Source organism: Erythrolamprus reginae, chromosome 3 (genome assembly GCF_031021105.1).
Source record: "Erythrolamprus reginae isolate rEryReg1 chromosome 3, rEryReg1.hap1, whole genome shotgun sequence".
In the NCBI taxonomy this organism is placed as follows: Eukaryota; Metazoa; Chordata; class Lepidosauria; order Squamata; family Dipsadidae; genus Erythrolamprus; species Erythrolamprus reginae.
In genome coordinates this window covers 148,098,787-148,119,626 of record NC_091952.1, presented here as the reverse complement: position 1 = coordinate 148,119,626, position 20,840 = coordinate 148,098,787, and the positions used below count along the sequence as shown (strand labels likewise).

Here is a 20,840-nt window from a genome sequence, read left to right as displayed (position 1 = left end):
ACATAAACAAAAAAATGTTTTTATGTATAAAAATAAATTGAAATAAACAATAAAAAGCCATGGCATTCATGGTTAAAACCTCAAAGATGTGATGAAATAAAAATATTCACCAATCTTTTAGTAATAAAGAAAACTACTGCTTTTAGGCAATCATTTCAAATTGCTAGTTAAAACTTCAACATCTGAGCCTTCCAGTGGGGACATTGAGTATTACAGAAGGAGATGGATGACCTCTGTCCTTTGACTCTGCTTTTCTTTGCATTTGAAAAACTTTTTGAGGACCGGAAAGTTTGGAGGACCGGCATCCCGAGTGACAGCGTGGTGGAAAGTAGCTGCCTGCTGAAGTGAAGGGTGCCCTCTTTAATTCAGCATGGAAGCGTCCTGTCATGTTAAGAAAGCCACCATATTGCCCCTCACAATATTGGGAGGCGACAACTTACAAAAAGGATGGCATGCATTTCTGTCAGACAAAGAGAATAAATCACAAAAATACTTCCATAGACATATGATAAGAGACTCATCGATGCAAATATGGCAAGAGACAAAAACACATTATTTAAAATTCTCCAACTGGCTGTCCACTATGGAGGCAATGATCCATCCAAACACATGTGTAAAATGGTTAAATATAAGGATATTTTAGATGGATTTGGGAAATTATAAAGTAGGAGGAGCTGGAAGAACAGGGCACAATTGTAGACTGGTGGCCATACTTCCAACTCCAATCAAGATATAAGAAAGAAGTGATGAATTTGGAATTGAGATAGAAACGCAACAATTGGTTAGACTTCTGATAGGGCCCAGAAGAAAAAATGATTACAAAAATATACAACTATCTATTACAATTTGACAGAGCCGAAGATATTGTAAAAGAGGCAATGATAGCATGGGCCAAAAATGTAGGACATAATATACATTTGGCTGATAGGAAGCAAATTTGGAATAGAAATTATAAAATAACAAAATCAGTATCTTATAAAGAAAATCATTATAAGATGTTCTATCACTGGCATTTGGCCCCTTCAAGACTAATGAAGATATACCCAAATTCAAATCTATTTTGTTGAAAATACAAATAGAATTCACTCAAGAAATCTTTTTGTTGGGGATATTCAAAGGACAATGTGACAAAAATTCTAATTACCTGATTTTACATATCATAACTGGAGCCAGGTTTGCTTATGTGCAATGTTGGAGAAATTCAAACACACCCACTGAGAGCTTTATAATTAAAAAGTATTTAAGGGTGCAGAGATGGACAAAATAACATTAGGACTTAAAGAACAAAAAGATTCAGATTATTAATGAAATATGGGAAAGGTGATATCATTGGATTGTTGACAGAAGGACGAAGAGAAACTGTATGAAGAAAATATTGTAAGATAATATGTAAAATGTATTACATAAAAGTAATGTATATAAACGGCTGTAGATTTGCTTAAGAAATTATTGTGATATGTAGAAAGAAAAAATATAATAAAGACATTTTTAAAAAAACTTTGACAACTGAAAAATGAAGACTTTCCTGATTTCTGTTCCTGTTTCTTTATCATTTTCTTACAAAGGCAGGTGTATTTAATACAAAGAACTGAGTTAAATGAAATTAAATGTTTAATTATTTATGAAAATTCATATTGTTAAATCTGTTGTGCAAAAGGATTAATGATGTTTCAACTTTATTTCAGATGATTCAAGTTCTAGAATTCAATTTTAATCTTGCTAAAACTCATAACTTACAACCATTAACATATTTTGAAGAATTATCCACATCTAGTTCTTTTAAAATTAAGAGACTCTTCAGTATTTTATAAATCCATATAATTATTATTATTATTATTATTATTATTATTATTATTATTTATTAGATTTGTATGTCGCCCCTCTCTGAAGACTCAGGGCAGCTCACAACAATAACAAAACAGTGTGACAATGTAAGCAAATCTAATATTAAAAAAGCATCTAAAAACCTCTCATTTAAAAACCATGCAACACACGCATTCCATACATAAACTTATAAAAAGCCTGGGGGAGATGTCTCAATTCCCCCATTCCTGGCAATATAGGTGGGTCTTAAGTAGTTTGCAAAAGACAAGGAGGGCGGGGGCAGTTCTGATCTCTGGGGGGAGTTGATTCCAGAGGGCCGGGGCCGCCACAGAGAAGGCTCTTCCCCTGGGGCCCGCCAGACAACATTGTTTAGTTGACGGGACCCGGAGAAGGCCAACTCTGTGGGATCTAATCGGCCGCTGGGATTCGTGCGGCAGAAGACGGTCCCGGAGGTATTCTGGTCTGATGCCATGTAGGGCTTTAAAGGTCATTACCAATACAGTGATCCCTCGAGTTTCGCGATCTCAATCTTCGCGAAACGCTATATCGCAATTTTTCCACCCGATGACGTCACTCTCTTCCTTCCTTTCTCATCTTTCTTTCTCTCTCTCTTTCTCTATCTTGCTTCTTCCTCTCTCACACTCTCTTCCTCCCTCTCTCATCTCTTTCTTTCCTTCTCTCTCTTTCTCTATCTCTCCCCCTCTTGCTGGCGGGCGGGCGAGCGGGGGCATCAGCGTTCGGCCGCCCAGCAGCTGATCTTCTCGGTAGCGCAGCAGCAGCGAGGAGCCGAATCGGGGTTTCCCCTTTGCGTGGGCAGCGGGGAAACCCCGATCTTCGTCTGCTCGCTGCTGCTGCGGCCGCCCAGCAGCTGATCTGCTCGGTAGCGCAGCAGCAGCGAGGAGCCGAATCGGGGTTTCCCCTTTGCGTGGGCGGCGGGGAAACCCCAATCTTCGTCTGCTCGCTGCTGCTGCGCTACCGAGCAGATCAGCTGCTGAGCGGCCGCAGCAGCAGCGAGCAGACGAAGATCGGGGTTTCCCCACCGCCCACGCAAAGGGGAAACCCCGATTCGGCTCCTCGCTGCTGCTGCGCTACCGAGAAGATCAGCTGCTGGGCGGCCGAAGGAACCTTCCCTGGGTCTTTTCCGCCGCCCACGCAAACTCCACCATCTGCGCATGCGCGGCCATGAAAAAAAGGGCGCGCATGCGCAGATGGTGTTTTTACTTCCACAACCCTACATCGCGAAAAATCGATTATCGCGAGGGGTCTTGGAACGGAACCCTCGCGATAATCGAGAGATCACTGTACAGTGATCCCTCGAGTATCGCGAGGGTTACGTTCCAAGACCCCTCGCGATACTCGATTTTTCGCAATATAGTGGTGCGGAAGTAAAAACACCATCTGCGCATGCGCGCCCTTTTTTCCATGGCCGCGCATGCGCAGATGGTGTTTTTACTTCCGCACCTGGGAAGACCCAGGGAAGGTTCCTTCCGCCGCCCAGCAGCTGAGGAGCCGCCTGCCTGCCCGCCGCTTTTCCGGCCGCCGCTTTTCCGGCCGCCGCTTGTCCGCTGCCCGCCCGCCGCTCGCCTGCCCGCTGCTCGATGCACGATCGGGGTTTCCCCTTTGCGTGGGCGGCGGGGAATTCTAGGAGTTGAAGACCCAGGGAAGGTTCCTTCGGCCGCCCAGCAGCTGATCTGCTCGGAAGCGCAGTAGCAGCGAGGAGCCAAAGATGGGGTTTCCCCGTTGCCCACGCAAAGGGGAAACTCCATCTTCGGCTCCTCGCTGCTACTGCGCTGCCGAGCAGGTCAGCTGCTGGGTGGCCGAAGGAACCTTCCCTGGGTGCCGCCCGCCGCTCGAGAGCAAGAGGGGGAGAGATAGAGAAAGAGAGAGAAGGAAAGAAAGAGATGAGAGAGGGAGGAAGAGAGTGTGAGAGAGGAAGAAGCAAGATAGAGAAAGAGAGAGAGAAAGAAAGATGAGAAAGGAAGGGAGTGACGTCATCGGGTGGAAAAATCGCGATATAGCGTTTCGCAAAGATCGAGATCGCGAAACTCGAGGGATCACTGTATATCAATTATGACAGGTTATTTTGGAAATCTTGAAAAAAACTGACAGCATTGGATTTAAATCTAATGTATCCCATTCGAACTCTTTGTAACATAGTGTTGTTTTTAATTGATTCATTAAGTCTTTAAAATCATGAAAATAACCTAAATGTGGCATTAAAGTGCATTAAATTGACCCTTTCTACAATGTGTTGGCAGTAAGCAAATTTACATAGCATACCATCACCCAGTTAGTTATTAATTCTAATCAAAAGATTTTGAAAAAAAGCCCTTCGCACTAAAATAAATTCAAGATGTTTTCTTTTTATTTTCTTTATTTTTTTTCCTTTTGGGGAGAGAGTTGCCTTTGCTTTTTATTTTCCTTTTAATTCTGTGTTTCTTTTTATATTAACTTGCAATTAAAAAAGAATAAAAAATGAAGAACATTATATAATTTGAGGATAACATTCAGGGAATAACCTGCACTTTTATTTAGTTTTATTTTTAATTGAGTAACACATAGTTATATAATCTCAAAATGTCTGCTTATGTTCTTCGAAAGATCTGATATAAGAATTCATATCAAACGACAATAAGCAAAAATGATCATGTGCTTTTATTTTCCCTTCTCTACTCTTTAGTGCCTTCAATCATATCCAGTAGCAAAATTGATGAATCTAATTTTCACCTGTTCAGCTGCTGTAATTTTTCACAGTTTACGCAGATTTTTCAGTTTGTGTTTATTAATGTCACCCTGTGGCACTGTTTGGTGTGGAGAAAATGTTCAGCTGCTTAATAAATTCATTCTAAGATGATGTCAGAATGGCCTACTGAGTCAGCCTTCTGGGTTACCCTGAGGCACTGAAGCAGTCAGAGAGAAAAAAGAAAAGGAGTTCAGATTCAGAAGCAGACGATGTGTAGAGAATTAAAAGACATTTTGCAGTTAGAAATTTGCATCAGAATGAATAGTAATATCTGACGTATTGAAGTTTGCTGAAATCAAGCATCTGTTTTGGCACTCTGTAATTAAATATCTTTCATCTGAAATGTATTTACCTAACACTTTTAGATTAAATTTATTAATATTAAAGTTTATCAATGTGTCATGTGGGTTTTTAAGATGAACTTCTTGCCCTGCTTTCAAGCAGGGGGTTTCCAGAGCCATTCTTGTGTTATTAAAATTCAGGTGTATAACTTGATTAAAAAGATTGGCTTTGACCAATAAAAAGTCTAGCACTGAAAAAGAGAAGAGAGAGAACACTGCTTTAATCAGAAGAATCGAATTTCAGTTTTAATCTGCTGAAAGTTTTGTTGATGACCTCTTTCTGAAAAGGTTTCAGGAGATTTCAGTCAGTGTAACAGCTTACCTAGGTGCTTTCTGAGCTTGGTTTCAGTATCCATTACTCAATTAGATAAATCATCAATGCACGTTGGTGTAGGTTTTGCCCCCTATACATAATAGCTTGCCCTGCCTCTTTTATTGGAACTTATCTCTCTAGTAAACCAGTACTGTAATTTGATATAACTAGTCCTCATTTATTGACCACATTTGAGACTGGCAACTTGGCCATTAAGTAATTAGTTGGCTAAGTGAACTGCAACTAGACTTGCAATCTTCCTTCAGCTTTTCTTTATAGGTTGTCAGTGGTTGTAAGTTATTTTTTCATCACATTTATAATTGCAAAAAGATGATGTATAAGGCAGTGAAGGCTATTTTATAGGGTTGTGAGAGGTTTAGATCCTCGGAATCTAATTTCTTCTTTCCCATCTCATTCCAATATTTTATCAATGTCAGTAAAGGAGAATATTTGTAGCTGAGAATTGAAATGAGGGGTCCTGACTGCTCTCTAAGCTTGATTGTTTTCTTGTAGACATTTCAAAATCTGATGATGTTATCTAATTTGGGTAATGAAATGTCTGCAAGAAAACAATCATGCTCAGAGAGCATCAAGGACCCCTCAATATTAATATTCCAACATTGGGATTTCTCACTCTTGGAAGGAACTATTTGGAAAAGAATATTTCAGTATTATATTCTCCCCCTCTAACACTATGTCTTTTGTGATGCTTGTAAGTGGTTGCTGTTATTCAATTTCTAAACAGCTTTCTTAAAGCAACATTTAAGTTAATATATTGACAAATATATGATAGGATGAAGCTTGTTTAAGTTATGCATTATGCATTAAAAATGCAAAATAGAATTTATTGTCCATTAAAAATATAATTATAATGATATAATCAACTATTTAACACATTTCAGGGACAAATGTAACTGACCTTTGGTCAATCAGCTACTGACCATGGAATGAATGAAAGTGTCTTTTAGAGATAAATAACTGGTTGATTATAATTCTTGGTATTTAAATTGAGTTTTCTAATCAAATGAAAAAGCTGTCACTTCTTTTTCAGGTTTCAGGATCCATGGTAACGTTTGGCCTTTTACATTCATAATGTTAGCCTTTTTGTTTGCATCCAAGTAGAGACACCTGGAGTAATGTTAACATTTACCAATTTTGTATTAATAGCTTCATGATATGAGAATCTCTGATGCGATAGCTGTTACTTTTGTAATTGCTACAGTTTTATTGTTTTCACTTTTATCTTCCTGCTTGGTAACCATGCAATGATTGACAAACTTTTTTGTCTGTTTAATTAACCAATGTAATTATTGGGAACTATGATTCAGTCTTTTGCTCAACAAAGCCTCTGAGAGAAAATAATAGTAAGTCTTTTAGTATGAATGCATAGCACCCATCACAGATGCATTAAGATATTCTAAACAATGAGGGGGAAAGCTGCCTGTAAAAGCAGACAAAGAATGCCATAGAGACTCATACAGCGTGCATACCGCCAGGGACACACTGAGAGGTCCCTGGGACACAGATGCCTTGTTATATTGAAGCTAGACATCAGAGATTAATGCTCAGCCATTTGGTACAATAATTTTCTCATTCACAAGCTTTTAAACTATGTTGCTTACTATCAAAGATGGGGTCTCTGAACTGAAATGGTTTGTTTAAACTTAACTGTATTTTAATTGAGCTATATCACTACTTCATTTTGCTCCATAATTACAAAATAAGCTAAAATGTGAATTAGGATAATATTGCTTTACAATCACAAGAATTTTGAAAATCTATCGGACCTTCTTTTTGCTTTCCATATATGTTTTAATAGACTAAAATATTGTTTTATTTAATATGATCAATTTTATCTGACAGGTTGTCAAAATGAAATCTCATAGTTATTTTAATATTTGTGACTTCATCCCCAGAACTTAAAGGGCAGTTTTGATACCATTATCATCTGCTTGTAGCCCTCAGGTGATCTCTCACCACAGGTTTTGGGTTCCGCTTTTCTTTTTTTAAAATATTTTTTATTATTTTCAAAAAAGGACAAACAAAGACATACAACATTGAACATTTAAGGAGCTACCATTGCTCCGCTTATCGTAGAAGTCTAACTAATACAGAATATAAAAAACTCTAACTATTACCAGATCTATGCAGAAATACCACACTTGCAAATTACATTATCATTAAATTTAATTCTATGTTTTTAAGATTAAAATTATTGATTAAATTTCTTTATGTTTTAAAAAATGATATACTTGTATATATATATCTATATCTAAAGAGCAATAAACAAATTATTAGTAATACAAAAAGAAGATGACATAAGCACTTCTAAGTTAGTTATAATATAAACTATTTAATTCTATCTTATGATTTTTTGAATAATCATTTATTCTTGTATATTTAATTTTTAGTACTGTTTTTAACATTCCACCAATCATATACTTTATCCCAAATTTTGTAAAATTCTGTTTCGGTTTGATTGTTCAAACGTTTAGTCATCATGTCTAATTCTGCACATTCTATAATTTTTTTTGAATACCTCAGTGTCTTTCGGTATCGTCTTTTCTTTCCATTTTTGTGCGAATACTATTCATGCCGCCGCCAATATATGTATTATTAAATAATAAATTTCTTTTTTATACTTTATATTTGAAATACCCAATAAGAAGAATTCAGGAGATTTTTTAATCTTCTCCTTTGTTATTTCATTTATCCAATTCTCTACTTTATTCCAAAATATTTTTGTCTCAGAACAGGTCCACCATGCATGGTAATATGTGCCAACTTCTTTTTTGCATTTCCAACAAATAGGCGATACAGATGGAAACATTTTAGAAATTCTATATGGTGGGAGGTGCCATCTATAAAACATCTTAATTTGGTTTTCTTTAAAAGAGATTGATTTTGTTATTTTCCAATTATACATCCATATCTTTTCCCAAGTATCTAAATTGATCTCTTTACCAAAATTTTTGCACCAACTGATCATATTATCTTTCAATATCCAACCAATCGTTCTACGGTTTAGTAAATATTTATAAACATTTCCAATTGTCTTTGTTTGGTTTTGGAATAATAATTTGCTCAATACATTGTTTTCTTTTTTAAAAATATAAGTCTTTACGTCTATTTGATATCTAGAATTAATCTGCATATAATGCCACCAATCTAAATCTATACCTAACTCGTATAACTCTTGTTTTGTTCTTAATTTTAGTTGATTATCTAACAAGTCACTATATTTCCAAATCTTACCTTTTCCTTTAAGATTCGGGTGTACAATGGCTTCAAAGGGTGAAACCCATTCTGGCATTACTAAAAAGTGATTTTTCTTTATTTCATTACACACTTCTATCAATGCTTTTCTGATAACATTATTTTTAAAATATGAGTGAGTTTTTAATTTATCGTACCATACAAATGCGTGCCAACCGACCATCAAGTCGTGCCCTTCTAGATTAAGCAATCTTTGATTTTCTAATGTCAGCCATTCTTTTATCCATGTCAGGGCCGTGGCATGATAATATAGTTTCCAATTTGGGAGACCTAGGCCTCTTCTTTCCTTACGATCTTCTAATGAATTTTGTTTTATTCTTGATTTTTTTACCTTGCCAAATGAATTTTCTTATTATCTTGTTCAATTCGGCAAAGAATTTCGTTCCTAGATTTATTGGGATCACTTGGAAAAGAAACAATATTTTTGGGAGGATATTCATTTTAACTGTGGAGATTCTCCCTACAAGTGATAATTGTAGATTACCCCATATTTCTAAATCTTTTTTAATCTGACTTAATAATTTTAGATAATTATCATTTTTTAAGGATACGGCTTTGGAAGTCATCCATATCCCTAAATATTTCACTTTTTTCATGATCTTCATGTTGGATAGATCTCCTAAATATTTTCTCTGTATTTCAGTCATATTTTTTGTTAATATCTGCGTCTTTTCCTTGTTTATTTTCAATCCTGCAACTTTCCCATATTCTTCAATCACCTTTATTAAATTTAAAATAGATTCTATTGGGTCCCCCAAAACAAACACTACGTCGTCGGCAAATGCTTGTATTTTATAAGTTTCTTTTCTAATCTTCAATCCTTTTAATTCCTTATTTGCTCTTATTTTTATCAACAATGCTTCTAAAGTTAAAATAAATAACAATGGTGATATTGGGCAACCTTGTCTTACTCCTCTTTGTATAACTACTTTTTCTGTCTGTTCACTGTTTATTATAATTTTAGCAGTTTGTTCAGAATATATAGCGTCTATTATATTAAAAAAAATTGTTCCTACTTCCATCTTATTTAATTGTATTTTCATAAAATTCCAGTCCACATTATCAAATGCTTTTTTGGCATCCAGAAATATAAATGCCATTTGCTTTTCAGGATGCTGCTCATAATATTCCAAAGTATTAACTATTATTCTTAAATTATTTTTAATTTGTCTTCCTGGTAAAAATCCATTTTGATCACTATGTATCATATTATTTATAATACTTTTAAGTCTATTGGCGAATATTGATATAAAAATTTTATAATCGACATTCAACAATGAAATAGGTCTATAATTTTCATTTTTTTCCTTCTTGGTATCAGCCTTGTGTATTAAGGTTATTAAAGTTTCTGACCAGGTTTTTGGTAATTTACCTAGTGTCAATATTTGATTATATATCTCAAGCATGTTTGAAAAAAATATTTCTAGTTCTAATTTATAAAATTCAGCTGGTATTGCGTCTGGACCAGTCGCTTTATTATTTTTTTGATTCTTTATAGATTGTTTTAATTCCATATCTGTAATAGGTCTATTTAATCTTTGCTGTTGTGTTTCGGTTAGAACTGGAAGTTCTATTTTTTCCAGATATTTAAAAAATAAATCCTCACTTATCTCTTCTTTCTTATATAATTGTTTATAAAATTCCAGTACTATTTCCTTTTTATCTTCCATTCTATGTTTTATTGTATCTTTTGAATCTGTCAAATTTTTTATAATTTTATTTTCTCTCTCTTTTCTTAGTTTATATGCCAGCCATCTTCCAAGTTTATTCACGTGTTCAAAATAATCTTGTTTTGCTCTCTTTATCTTTTCTACAATTGGTTCTTGTTCTATTAATCTCAATTTATGTCTTATTAGTTCTCTCTGATTTTTTAATTTGTCATCCTTGTCCTCTTTTTGCATTAAAATTTCTAATTTTCTTAATTCTTCTACTAATGTTTCTTGATATTTTTTCTTTTCTTTATTTTTTTTTGCTATAAATGATATTGTTAGTTTGCGTATATATGCTTTAGTTGTATCCCATAAATTTTGAGGAGTGGTATCGGTATTTTTATTAATTTTTAAAAAAATCTCTAGTTCCTTCTCTATCCATTTCTTATATTCTGGATCTTTTATTATAGTTCTATTCATTGACCAATTCTTTATTTTCCTTTTACCTTTCCAATATATGGATAAAGGGTTATGATCTGCCCAAGTATTTGTCTCTATTTCTATTTCACTTATTTGTTCCATTATATGAATAGGAGCCCAAGCCATATCAATTCTAGACCATGTCTTATGCGGGTTGGAATAAAAAGTATACTGTTTATCTTTTAAATGCTGTTCTCGCCATACGTCTTTTAATGATAATTCTGAACTCATTTTCCAAAATGACGCCGGTAAAATTACCTTTTTTTTCTTTTCTTTTCCCATTATAATCCATTTGGTCATCTGAGATTGCAGTAAAGTCTCCTATTATTATCATATTTTCAATTGATAACTCATTAATTTTTTCATGTAAATCTTTATAAAATTGTTTTTGATTATCATTTGGTGCCTAAATTGAGACAATTGTAAGTGGTCTTGTTTCTAAATCTAATTGTACTATCAAAGTCCTTCCATCCCCATCATTATATATTTCTTTTGATTCAATTAGTTCATCAATATACATTGCTACACCTCTTTTCTTTTGATTGGCCAAACTAGTGTATAATTTTCCCAGTTTTGAGTTTTTAAGGAGACTTCTTTTTGATTTTTTAATATGGACTTCTTGTAGAATGTTTATCTGGGCTTTTTGTTTCGTAAGTTTAGTTAATACTTGGTTTCTCTTCCTTGGGTTATTCAATCCATTTACATTGACTGAAAATATTTTCAGATCATGTGTCATCTTTATTTATAGTACCTTTTAGCTTCTTTTGGTTCTCGGAGTCGGGTATCCAAAATTAAATCCTGTGAGATCTGTAGTTGTTTCTGCTTCACCACCAGTGCTTCCTCCCCTCCACCACCTGTGGCGCCCATCATATCGTCGCTACGCTTTGGTTGAATCTGAATTTGTGCAGTGCTGTCCAGTCCACTGCGTGCTAGGAAAGATCTTGCTTGTTCTACACTTTCTATTTTCACTCTCGTTGATTGCCATGTTAGGGTCAGACCTTCTGGTATCAGCCATCAGAAAACAATGTTCTTTCTAATTAGAATGCTTGTAAGAAAATAATATTGTCTTCTACTCTCTCGGACTCTCCTCGGAACTTGTTTCAGAATCGTGATTTCTTTCCCATTGCGTTGAAAGGACTCGTTTTTTGTGAATCTCAGTATCTCGTCTTTGACGATTCTTCTTGTAAACTTAATGTGGACTTCTCTCGGTAAATTATGGCGCCTTACATAGCCGGTCTGGACTCGGTAGACTTCGTCAATTTCTTTTACCAGTTCTATTGGGTCTAACTGCAAAATAGCTCCCATAACTTCTGCCATTTTTGAAGGTAAGTCTTCATCTTTTTCTTCTTCAATGTTTTGGAACCTCAAACCATATAGTGCGGAGTGGAGTTCTAAATTGGTTATTGCTATATCAAAGTCTCTGCGGGCTGCATAGTTACGGTCTTCATATTCTTCTACTCTCTGTCCCACATCTTGGATTTTATCTTCTGTCACTTGTATTCTCTTTTCGCTGTCTTCTAACTTTTGTTGCATGACTTTTATATTTCCGTCCATTTCGACAACATTCCCTTTTACTTCAGTTAATTCAGTTTTAAGTTCCGCAATTTCTTTTTTAATTTCGTCTTTCATCTCCTTCATCTCTTGCCTCAGTTCTTGTAGATAAGTTTTCATTTCTTCTTTGTTTGTGTCGCTTTGAGTTTTTGCCTGGGTTTGTAATGCCTTGAAGTCTGCTAGTGCTTCTTGGATAATCTGAAAACTAGGGTCCATCGTAGGCTTGTCTTTTTCTTTCTCTTTGGCCAACATTGTGGGTATGGTCCTTTGTTGTAACGGTGATGAAGTTGGGGAGACCCTGGGTGTAGAAGTTGGGGCAGGAGTAGTTGGTTGTTTTCGCGTTGTTATTGTAGTCACTGAAGTCACACTCTGTGCCCTGTGGGAACCTTTCATAATCCAAAGTTACTGTTATTATTTTATTTTAAAAATTATTTTAATCTAAATCTTATATATTTTTAATAGGAAAATGAAACAGAAAAAAGAAAAAAAGAAATTAAATGTATCAATTCAATTCAATTAGTGCTATAATTAATTGTTTGGTTTAATTAGAAAAGAAAATGGAAAAGAAAAAGAAAGGAGAGGGGGAAAGGTAAAGAAATATTTCAGTGAGTTCCTAGACTCCTTAAAAAGGGGATCAGGTGGGGGAAGGGAAGAAACCAATATTCTAGCACATAGCTATTTAATAATGAAAGAGAGAAAAGATATAAATGTGATTTTGAAAGGGAAAAAATAATAATAATTGAAGATAAAAGATAGAAAGGGGAGAGAGAAAAAAGAAAAGAAGGAAGGAAGGAAGGAAGCAAGTGGAAAGGAAGAAAGATAAAAAGGGTTTCTTTAAAAAACAGAAAACAATTAAAAAAAACAACTGGAAAGAGTTTCTTTAAAAAGGAAAAAAAAGGAAAAAGGGAAAGAAAATATTTTATATATTTAAAAAATATGAAAGAATATATATAAGAAAAATAATGACAGTACAGTAATAATAATCAATTAACTAAGAAAAGGAGGTATAAAGAAAAAATCTAATAAATCTAAAGGAAAAATCCAAAAAGGAAAAAGGAGACCAAAAAAAGGAAACTATTGAGTCCAAAAATGCCAGATATAAGTTATACTTTAGTAAAAATCTCCAAAAAAGAAATGCTCCAAGCCAATGTCCAATATAATGTCCAATTTAATGTCCAATTAAAACAGATGTCTTCTTATTGTATAAAAAAAAAGGAGAAGAGAAAAAATAAGAACAAAAAATATCCTTACGCCTCCAAATTCATATTAAAAGAAAAGAAAATAGTCCCACTTAGTCCATAGAAAGGAGGGGAAAAAATCGAATCGAAAAAATTATAAAAATAGAAAAATAAGATATGCCATCCAAAATTTACTCCAGGTAATTATGATTCCAATAATCTCAGTAAAATTCCATTATGATAGGGTAATTTCAGTTTAATCCATATAGTCGTATTTCCAATTCATTTAGACATTTTTACTTCATCTAATCAGGTAGTTGTCAAATCAGTCTTTTATTATCAGGGAAAAATATAATTTTGAAGGAAAAACAATAATAAAGGAGAGAAAATAGAAAACAGGGGCACCACACTATCTTAAAATTGTAAAAGAAAAAGGATTATACTATTGAGTTTGACAAAGGCAAGTAGTTCCGGCTAGGTTTCTCCTCCGCGTATGGATATCACTTACAGTTTGTTTATTTTCCTCTGTTTGTGTTCGCCTTCAAAGTCCCCTCTTTTTCCTGAAAAAAGTTCATCCGATCCGAAAGATTCCGTGTAGTGCTGTGAGTCTCCCTTATCTGCCGATCTGCTGGTCTGTAGACTTCTGTTCTTTCTTTAAACTTCCGCTATCGGCGATCACTATGGCTGCGCCCAGACGGCCGTCCGGTTGCAGCTCTCCATTCCTGTAGCTGCGGGGCTGTCCCTAATGCCCGGGGTCGCGGCGATCCGTCCGGGGGGTCCAGGAGACCCCCTGTCCTGGGCCGACCCCTCTGGGTGTCGGCACAATGCAACGCGGCGTCCTACAGGGTGGAAAGAAGGCCACGGAGCCGGAGCTTGGCTTCCGCACCTCCGGCACGATCGAGCTCCACCCGGAAGTCCCTGGGTTCCGCTTTTCATATAAGCATGCGTACATGTAAAGAGAAAGAATATGTTGAATAAAAATCAAAATATCTGTACATTTCATTGGCTGCTGGAAGCACTACTTTTGGAATCACCAAATATCCTAGTCCATTAAATTCATTACCAATCCCATCCCAAAAGTTATTTTCATATATTATGAACAACCACCCCCGCCAAAGACCAAAGATTGATCTCATGTTGGCAGCAGATTTTCCTGTCATTTTGAGAATGGAAACATTCCGTAAGAGAAGTGTTGTAATATATGCCATACAATAAGGTTACTTTCATTTCAAAAGCAGCAAAAATAAAAAATAAAAAATCTCAAATTCCTCTATTATGGCACTTTATAGAAAAGTTAAGGAGGGAAGGATCTGTCTTCAGTTACAGGAAACTATTTTTACATTTTTCTCATTGGATTTCTCAGGGATTTAAAATTTAGAATTCATATTTATTGGGTATTTACCATAATATATAATTATATTCATTGTTTCTGATATGATGATTTTGTTTTAAAAGCAGTAAATACATAGAGGCAACTTTGTTGAGACTATTAAAGATTATTTTCAAACGCTGTAAATATTGGTTGATTTATGTGCTGTAATATCAGTCAAGTTTAGCAAAGATCTCTATCAAAAATATGAAAATTAAACTATTACTTGCACTTGTTATCCTTTTGCTTCTAAAAACTCAAACAGTAATTTCTTTTACTTTTTTAATTCTTTATACTCATGTTGTTTGTTTGTTTATTGACAGGTCCCATTTTTTGGTCCTTTGTTTAATGGAGCAATCGTTACTGGAAAACTGTTGCCAAATCTTATACGGGCCACATGTGTCAATGCCAGCAGAGCTGTGAAATCTCTTATAACTCTCTATCAGAGCTTGTATCCTTTTTCATTTGTTTCTATACCAGGATTGAAAAATTCATCTATCTTTGAAGTACGTGTGCTGAAAAACATGGTACTGTATATCTCAATCTCTTTAATAGCAGCACTTTTAGATTCATTTAGGTTTAAACCTACTGATACATTTAATGCATATAGGATGAAGAGTGCATACGTAGCTGAATTCAAGATTACAAGGTTTCTGCAAAACAGGTAAGCTGATATTGAAGAAAAATATGTATGTGATATGTGGAAGGGGAAAAATCTGGCAAAATTCTCAATGCAAATCTATATATGAATCACTTTAAGTGGTAATGTAACAGTTTCACTTTTTATTTTTTTTATATTTGACATATATACAGTATCTAATTAAGAGTCAAAAGGCTCTTAACATCATTGGGAGTTTTTCAGTTTAATATATTCCTGTTTGCATCCCCTAATAACTGATAGTGACCCAGATTCTGGCCTGGGCCTCTGAAAATCAGGTAGCAAGCCAAAGGCCTCAACACTAGTTTATCCTGATAGTTGTAAAACAAAATTATTATTTGTGTGTGTGTGTGTGTGTGTGTTGCTTTGGGTTTGCTTTGGTATCAAAGAAACTCAGGAAACAGTCTTCAATTTCTCCAGACTATGAAATCTCTCAACAGTAAAGAAGCAATATACAGGCACACAGTTTGATTTGTTATTAGATCATTAGGTAGCTGCTTGGGGGCTTATCTATTGTTGCAGGGGATTTTCATAATTAATATTTGATTAATATATTGATCAAAACTTTTTCTGCATAAAAGGTTCATGATAGCATCCAATTCATTGTTTAAACATTGAAATATGTTATCATAAATACAAAGATCCCCCCCCCCCAAATGGAAATAATTCTGGACACTTTTTGACTTAGAGTTTTGCTAGAACAGGGGAATAAGAATTCTTAGCCTAATTTCCTCCAATTCAATGAGCACATTTTGGATCTATAAAATCTGATACCTTGTCTTGTGAAAAGCCATCATCTTAATGACTTGTCTTTTTTCCTGTCAGGAAAAATAGTATATAACTGCTCTCTTCAAATCCAGTTATAATCAACCAAGAGCTACAGTGATGTTTGTATTTGTTCATCATAGATCACATGTGGATGATGGATGAATGCCAAAATCTTTTAAATAATGAATTTTCCTCTGAAACAAAATGATCCAGATGTTTGGCTATAAGTTCTTAAAGGTAGCCAGGTCAGAAAACAAGACTCCTTAAGAATGACTGGAACTTTATCAAAATATAATTTTAAAAGCCTAAGAGTATATGAATGTAACTCTCTCCTTCTTATACTCAAAAAACATTAAGGGAAAGATTGTTTGTGTTCCTATTATTTTATTTGTCTTCTGGATTTAAATTATTTTTTCTAACAGCCTTGATTAGTTTCTCTAAGGGTATCATTGATTCTCTATACTGTCACATACAGTACATGAATTCCAGAAAATGTCTAAACTTTTGAGCCATTGGGCTAGCTGTAGAAACTATTAACAATTATATATTAGAGCAATCTGCCATGATCAAATCATAAAAATGAGTTGTAAGCAATCTTGAAAGTCATCTTTACTTAAGGAATTTGTTAAACCATCCCTAGTGGTCATCCAGCCCACTTGAAAACCTCCAGTGAGAATGAACCCATTGTTGGTGTAAAAAATAAAAATAAAAGAAACTTCTACCATCAGAGAATTCCTCCTAATGTTCAGCTTTAATCTTGTCCTTTTCATTTTTAATTCTAATTTTAATTTTAAACTTTTTAATTTCAGACTCTTAGAGCGTTGAATATTTTAGATTTCAATAAGGAATCAGCCTTTTATACATGAAAACAGTTTAGGTATTTTGTAAATTGCTATCATGCCTCAGTCTTCTAGTATGCAGGTTAAGCAGGCTCAGCTCTTTTAATCACTTCTCAAAGGGATTGATTTCTATATCCTTATTTATCCGGTAGCTCTCTTCTGAACCTACTCTAGCTTTCCCATGTCATTTAGAGTCTGGTAATTAGAACTAGATACAACTGTGTTGTAACTGCGTACAGTTCGGCTGTTATCTCCCATGAGCTGGATATTTTGCTTCGGTTAAAGCACAAACTTGCATTGATCTTTTTAGCTGCTGCATTGCATAGTGTGTCCCCATGAATAACATTTCAAACTGTTAAAGCAGGCACAAGTCTTTCTGGATTCACGCAGAAAGCTTCAACAGTTCCACCTGAGTCTTTATGTATGCAAAGCCATTTCAGTACTCCCACTTGTCTCAACATGTACATTCATATATTGCCATGTCACTTTGCTGAGAGAAATGTTAAATAATAGAGGACTAGGGACAAAGAACCGGGGAGCTCACTCCGTACTTCATCCTCGTCAACATAGAGCCATTTATAACTTTGGTATGATTGTTCAAGCAGTTGAAAATCCAGTGGAACATACTATCTTCTAGCTCACTTTTATCCATGTTGTCCACAAGGATTGTATGAAAAACATAGCAATTTTATTGAGATCAAGGTATTTATATCTATCACTATCTAAGTATTCTGTCATAAAGAAGTTACCATTGCTCTGACAGATTCATGTTGGCTCTTGGTACCAGTTGCAGACATTCTACTTGACAACCTCTTTTCAAACTGGTTCATAATTTACTGTGTTTTTTCTCTTCTCTTTTGTGGAATTTTGAAAGAGTATTCACTTTTCTGCAATTTTCTGGCACTTCATCTTAACTGTAGGTTTTTCTGAAGATTACCTAGCAATCATGTCCGCACCTTCAGAACCAGAGACGTAATATGTCTGGCTGTGAAGAGATGAATTTGTTTTAAAGTTCCAGTTAAGTCAGTTCTGAGTTGTCTTCCTTCAGATATTCAATATTTGTGTGGAGCCTTATGTCAATTATCAGGACAAAATAAAATCCAGCTTCTTGAGCAAGGAAACATGAAAAGGCAAAAAGTTATCATTTGCCCATCAAAGCAGAAAACCAGCAAGGAAACTATAACATGGGGAACTGGGGAAGAGTGGCATTCAGGAATTGAATATTAAATGGATTCTAAATATTTCAAAGGCTACAAAAATATAGATCCCTTTGCCACACCAAAAAAGCAACACTTCCTGTAAATCATGTTGAGATCTTAGAGTACAGGTGCCAATCTCACAGTGTCATGTCGCCATCATGACTTTTTCCTCTTCATGGAGGTGGGGTATGCATGGCCTATGCATAACGCATCTGGTCCATGTGCCACCAGTTTGACACCCCGGTCTTAGAAGTTTTTGCTAATACTACTCTGCAAAAATGTAAGCAATCTTTTTCACCCAGGTACTGTATATTTATTCAATGATATTTTTTTTTTACAAAATAATAAAAAGATTGGGAATGAGATGACCTCTCTGAAGTGGGCAAGACTGGAAAAGGCCTCAAGTAAGGATTTCAGTATACGAAAAAGAGAAGTAAGTTTTCCAATGTATGCAGGAAAAAAGGAAGAATGGGATACTGTCAGGACCAAGCTCAGAGACTAGATAGTGAGATCCACTGTCTTTAGGCTGAGGAGTTTAACCCTTTATTTGATTACACCTAATGGACAGAATGTTGCCAAACTGTAATTATAACCTAACCTACTAGATACATCCTGAGATATTCTAGGATGTGGTTACATGAACATCTTCCCCCGGTCCCCTAATCTCTGTCTGGGAAAGCTCTGAGTTGGTGGAGTTAGGTTGGTTTCTACAGAATTTAAGTATAATAAATGGTCCATTTAGACTTTTGTGCTTCAAGATTGATTGAAATTATGGAATATAAAGTATATGGCAAAAATATTAGTTATTGCCAATATTAACATAGTGAGTCAATTAAAAAATCCTTTTCAGAGTTGTAAAATTTTGCATTTATCTTTCTCATGCAGCAAATTGAAATGATTTCACTTTTTTGTCTTTCAAAATTATTAGCTTTATGTCACCATAGGGGGGGAAAATGTAACTTGTCAGCTCAAAACTCTGAATGGTACTTATAAGCTACTAGGTTTAAGATTGCTCGGTCCTATCATACCAATCTCTGTAGTGTCTTGATAAGTATTATTGAAGGTTTAATAAATGGTGTGAAGAAGTGCTGTCCTTCTTTTGGAGTGCGGTTTCTTTGTTGGAGTAGATCAATAGCTCAGCTGACTGTCACTTCCATGTGCCTGGCTTCTCACAGAAAGAACATTCTCTAGGCAGTAATCAATAGCTGTAATCTGTTCCAACCTGTAAATAACATGGGGAGCTATTAGAGTAGCATTAACATTGAGTTGTTATTTGTGAGTGATGTAGGCTTTGCAAAGAATTGATATATTTCATAGGTACTATAAAGAAATTAATATCCCTCAGAGATATGGAGCCATTTTATTATTATACATATTAGTTGCTCTTATTAAAGTCTCTTCCATTTGGACTTTGGAATCTCATGCCAAACTTTACGGAATGAAGAAAAATATGAGAATTTTTTTTTTTTTTTAAAGTAGGTTATGGATGGGATTTTTTCCCCTTTTGAGGACATTGTGCTGAAAGAACAGTATAATTTTTTAAAATCTTGTTGTATATATCAAGTTTGTGTTCTGTTAGAATAACTCTCACTGTATTTTTTTTCTATTTTTATATTCTGGGGAAAGAGATTTTTCCAGAAACTATTTCCCCAGAGTATAAAGGATCAACTGCGCCACTCCCGAGTGGAGGTCTAGGAGAATAAGAGTACCCAAGGAGCATCTCATTCCCAGGGCTTGTGAGTGTGGTCCAATATCACAGACATTTACATCTTGTCATCTGTAGGACATAATCCCTGGTCACTGCAAGATCGTCTCAGGCAGTAATACCTAATTTCCCTACCCTGGGAATATAGCTGATGCAGAATCAGCCAGCTTGTGTATTGCTCATTCGAATTGAATTCACAAGGAGTTGGGCAGCTTAAAAGTCAAATAAATTAAATAAACTAAATGAAATTAAATTAAATTTGAATTTGAAAGAAGATATATGCCACCCTGTCCCAGTAAGGGTAATGACCAAATTGTGGACACTACTTGATCTTATTTCACATCAATCTAGCATTTAACAGCAGTACTTTGATGCCAGTGCTGCTGTTTTGTTGAAATATTATAATAATAAATTAACCAAGAAGAGGAGATAGGAATCAAATAGTCAAGCTGTTTTCTCTAGAATGGCCTGTCCAACTTCTCACATCATCATATTTCTTGACTTGTTACTACATCAGTAGATCGGCTTTAAACAGTATGCCACATCTCATAAGGTTGCTGCGGGGAAATAGAAGGAGGAAGGAATATTATATATTTTTGCCACTTTGAGTTATTTATTTAAAAAATAATAAAAGCAATTAATTAATTAATTAATATCCTAGCCCTGATGCTCCTGTTCCAGGTTTGGCAGTTGCAGCCAGATCTTATAGCCTATAATTATTCCTATCACATCCTTTCCTCATCTGTACTACCTCTTAGACACTCAGACACAGTGACTGTCATAACCTTCTATAATCTTTCTTTGTGTCTGCTCATCCTCTCCCATCATCCCAATTACTTCTCCTTATTCCCGTTTCTCCCCAATTGTTCTTTCCTCATTGAAGTACAAGTGAGCCCAGGCTACCCTTCTCCACAAGTAGATCTTGTTGTCTTCATCACAGGGTAACA

At 35.1% G+C, this 20,840-nt stretch overlaps 1 protein-coding gene across 2 annotated transcripts in view; it reads left to right on the top strand.

The window, feature by feature from the left end:
- Positions 1 to 20,840, top strand: part of RALGAPA2 (Ral GTPase activating protein catalytic subunit alpha 2) — a 205,968-nt gene that overhangs the window by 128,803 nt on the left and 56,325 nt on the right. For both annotated transcript variants that reach the window (XM_070747006.1, XM_070747005.1), the window contains exon 37: positions 15,048 to 15,175. In XM_070747006.1, coding sequence (XP_070603107.1) covers positions 15,048 to 15,175 — 128 coding nt within the window. The remainder of the gene's footprint in view (positions 1 to 15,047; positions 15,176 to 20,840) is intronic.